We start from the raw sequence: 4161 nt of genomic DNA, 5'->3' as shown, positions 1-4161 counted from the left end.
TCAGTCCAGTCCATTCGGAGAGTCTCATCCATCATGAAGAAATCTCACTCAACATAGGCACTTTTTTTATTTAACTTATATAACTAAACCTTGTAATCTTTTTACCTGCAATTTAACAAATTAGGCTTTCATTCTCTAAATTTAATTTATCCTTAATATTTTATTCAAATTTTAAATTCTTTTCTCTTAATTCTGTTTCACACCCCTTGATTGAGGGTAAAATTTTTTTTTGCCCTTGACGGTTAATGTTAACCGCTTGGAATATATTTTTGCGAGGCGACCACATTTGTTGATATGTGTAAATGTTTTTCATGTTCGTTTGAATGTAAAAATTATTTATTTTAATGTAGGCCTAGGACTAAAGGCATTAAATTAATTGTTTTAAATGATTTTTATAAGGTGGCCACCTAAGCTAATTTGTTTTAAATTTGTTTGAGTTAGTATACTAAATGCTTTTGCAAAATGTCACTTAGGCCTAATGTCACTTAACTCGATTCTCAATTTTAAATTAATTTGTATTTTTATTAAAGAAATTTTTAAATATTTTTAAAACTTGAATTATTATATCTTGGCTAGGGCAATGTTTATTTATTATTGTTATTTATTATTGTTACTTTTATATATACATCGCTGGTTGAGAATGCAACTGTTCCATCTCCATTTTTTTGAGAAATTGAGTTATATATCACTTTGAACTATTTGCAATGCTTTCTCTATGTTAAAACATCAAAAAAAACAAAAAACAGCCGGTTTATGGGTAAAACTCAGTTTACTCTTTGTTCCATTTCCAAAAAAATCAGAAGAAATTACAATGCTAGTGGTCTATCTCCAGAGATGGAACACATGCATCCCTACTTTTGGCACTGACCAATAGGAATCGAGTATTCACTGGAGTTGGAACACATGCTTTCCAAATAAATTGTTATTGTTTGTTTATACAAATATACAGTTAATTCAGTCTTCAGTCCTTCTGCAGACATTGCGAGAATGGGTTATGTTCTTATGAGTTAAATGTTGGTAACTTTTCTGTTATTTAACATAATGTCGAAACTAGATGAAGAAAATATTATGTCCCTATTAAATGACGAATTCCTCATGGAAAGGTAAGAATGCCTACATTACTAAACTTACAGGAATATTCTTTAATTCCTTATATTCTGGACTTTACTTTGTTTAGGTTAGGCCTAAGTTTTAGGTTATTTTGCTTCACAAACAATACCAATAATGTGTTATTAAACTTTTAGTTATTATCTGGGAGTACAGGCTAGGCCTAGATCTATTCATTTAATGTTGTGACCTGTACGATAGGGCCTAAGAGGTCATAATCTGTGATTCATAATTATTGTTAAAATTGAAAGTTCAGTTTTTTTTATTTGTGCTTTCCTGTCTTGTTTACTAAAGTAGTGCTTAATTAAAGTTTTAACACAGTTATTTTTATTTATTTTCTTTATTTTAGTGACATTGAAGATGACCCAGGATTACCTGACACCGCCAATTCAAATCACAATGATAATTGTGTCATTATAGACGATATCCAAGTTGGTGAAGAAGTTACGCTTTTAGTTGATGGTTCTGGTGTCTGTAGTATCTATAATGCAGAACGTGAAAGCAAAGTGAATGATGAAGAGGCTGTTGCTAGTTTGAGCATTGATAACAGTGTTAATGCTACCGGTATGGAAATAGGCCTAAGTGACTCCCCGAACATTGATAACAGTGATAGTGATATGGAAATAAGTGACTCACCAGGAAGTGAGAGTGATGAAATGTGTGACCAAGGAAAAAAAGTTAGGAGCCGAAAAAGAAACGTCTGTAGGAAGAACTGGAAAATGGAAGTAAGGAAGAGAAAAAGACAGAGTGGAAAAGAATATGAAGATAGAAAAGGAAAGGTTCACAGAGCTAGACGGATTCAAGGTGATTGCAAAGGAGCATGCAAGTTTAAATGTGACACACAAGTTAGTGCTGATGAAAGAAAACAAATTCACGACAAATTCTGGTCCCTCAGTGATACAGGTAAAAGTCATTTTTATAGTAAGTTTGTCGAAAGACACACTAAGCAAAGGTCTCGTACATTACACGAAAATAATAGGAAGTTTTCTTATTTCTACTACTTGGGAACTGAAAAAGATATGCGCGTTAGAGTGTGCAAAGAATTTTTCTTTAAAACTTTGGACATAAGTCAAAGGAGGATATATTACTTTTTTCAGAATGTGTATGATTCTCAAACAGGTACGGCCCGATCCCCTTTAAAAGGTAAAAATACTAAAAGTCATATTGACGATGAGTTGAAGGAAAAGGTTCGTGACCACATTAACTCGTTTCCCCGCATAGAGGCTCATTATTGTCGAAAAGATAGTACCAAAGAATACCTAGAAGGGGATTTATCTCTGGCTGAAATGTATCGACTTTACTCAGCATCAGTAGAAAATCCAGTAAAAGAGTCACTCTATAGGCATATTTTTAACCATGAGTTCAATTTAGAGTTTTTTAAGCCTAAAAAAGATCGCTGCGACACTTGTGAAGCTTTTAAATGTAATCTGGAACCGAGTCAGGCAGAAACAGAAAGATTTAACTTACACAAAACAGAAAAGGATGCAGTCAAACTTGTTCGAGACAAAGACAGAGCTGTGTCAATAAAAGCTGTAAATGACTCAAATACCTGCTTTATAGCTTTTGACTTGGAAAATGTTTTTGCTCTTCCAAAGGCCGAAGTTTCAAACTTTTTTTATAAAAGAAAGTTAAATTGCTACAATCTTACAGCACATGTAACATACAAGGGCCAAATAGAATTATATTGTATGGTTTGGCATGAGTTGATTTCAGGTAGAGCTGGTAACCATCTTGCAAGTGCGGTTTTTAAAATTTTAAACCATGTATTTGCTCAAAACAGAGAAATCAAAAAGTTTGTTTTGTGGTCCGATTCATGCGTACCACAAAACAAAAACTCCATAATGAGCATGGCACTTAAATCATTTTTAAAGGAAAACCCTACAGTAATTGAAATTGTACAACGTTTTTCTGAACCAGGTCATGGAGTTGTCCAAGAAGTCGACGCAATACATAGCAAAATTGAGAGGTGGTTAAAACCTTTAGAGATATTCAGTCCCCTTTCATTGGTAAGGGTCCTGGTAAACAAAGCCAACAAAAGCTCAACAAAAACTAATATAATTCAAATGAAACCCTCAGACTTTTTTGATTTTCAATCTGCTTCAAAGTCACTAAACTATTCCATCATCCCCTACACTAAGATTAAAGAAATAACTGTTACCAATACCGAATTATTTGATGTAACATATAAAACAAGTTTCTTAAATGAAGAATTAGTAAAATGCAACATTGCAAAAGATGGACTGAGAGGGCGTGACAACATTTCAAAATCGCCTCGCCAGCTAAATAAAAAAACTACTACTAGCCCTCAAGCTCAAGCTAAGACGAGACCTAGCCTTCCCTCTGTCAACCCTATCACTTCAAAACCTATTCTGCAAGTAGAGAAGAAAAAAGCCTTGCAGTCGATGTTGAAGTTTATGCCAGCAGTAGACAAAGCATTCTATGAAACTTTGTTTCGGAACACTACGAATAGCTGAGCTGTTATTTGAAGGACTAAGACTAACCAACTATTAATAAGTCAATTCTAAGACTTGAAAAGATCCTTGTCTTTTAATTACCGGTAGGCCTTTGCTAGCCTGTATTGTATTTTAATGTTCTTTTTACTAGGTACCGTGCTATTGTATTGTTTCATTTCGGCATAATAAAATTATTCTTTATTTTAACAACTTGTTTTCTTACTTTACCTATCAACAAAATACCATTTCAAAAAAATATGATCTGTACTAAATATCTTATTTTGACATAGAAGTCACTGTTAGGTAGGCTAATAATTTTTAATATCTGGAGATAGAACAGGTGTACCCATAGTAGTATGAAAAACAACTGTTCTATCTCCAACATTGCTTTAAAAACACATAATTTTTTAATATTAAATCACATAATAAGTTGCCATGGTAAATTTTCACTAGAATACAGTTACTAATAAATATAGTGGAATTATTTAATTGTAAATAGTGCAAATCATGTGATTTCAACAGAATATCAAAGTTTGTTTTCAAGTTTTTGCAAAACTTGAGAAAGTGGAGTTGGAACACTTGCATTTTCACCCAGCGACAT

General features: G+C 32.9%; 1 protein-coding gene across 1 annotated transcript; it reads left to right on the top strand.

The window, feature by feature from the left end:
* The first annotated feature begins 936 nt into the window (after window positions 1–936).
* LOC128986756 (uncharacterized) lies at window positions 937–3822 on the top strand. Its single transcript, XM_054407271.1, has 2 exons — window positions 937–1103; window positions 1457–3822. Exons 1-2 carry the CDS (start codon window positions 1012–1014, stop codon window positions 3579–3581), a joined length of 2217 nt encoding a protein of 738 aa, XP_054263246.1. The 5' UTR covers window positions 937–1011; the 3' UTR covers window positions 3582–3822.
* Window positions 3823–4161: the final 339 nt, after the last annotated feature.

The sequence above is a fragment of the Macrosteles quadrilineatus genome, unplaced genomic scaffold (assembly GCF_028750875.1).
Source record: "Macrosteles quadrilineatus isolate MER2022 unplaced genomic scaffold, UCM_ALF_1.0 Scaffold_2__2_contigs__length_208266976, whole genome shotgun sequence".
Lineage (NCBI taxonomy): Eukaryota > Metazoa > Arthropoda > Insecta > Hemiptera > Cicadellidae > Macrosteles > Macrosteles quadrilineatus.
The sequence above is the reverse complement of the archived record's forward strand: the minus strand, read 5'-3'. Positions and strand labels throughout refer to the sequence as shown.

Excerpts from the sequence above, each read along its gene's own strand:
- LOC128986756 (XM_054407271.1), top strand. The coding sequence starts at position 1,012 with ATGTTGGTAACTTTTCTGTTATTTAACATAATGTCGAAACTAGATGAA. Across the intron at positions 1,104-1,456 it reads GACGAATTCCTCATGGAAAG|TGACATTGAAGATGACCCAG; the intron begins GTAAGAATGCCT and ends TCTTTATTTTAG.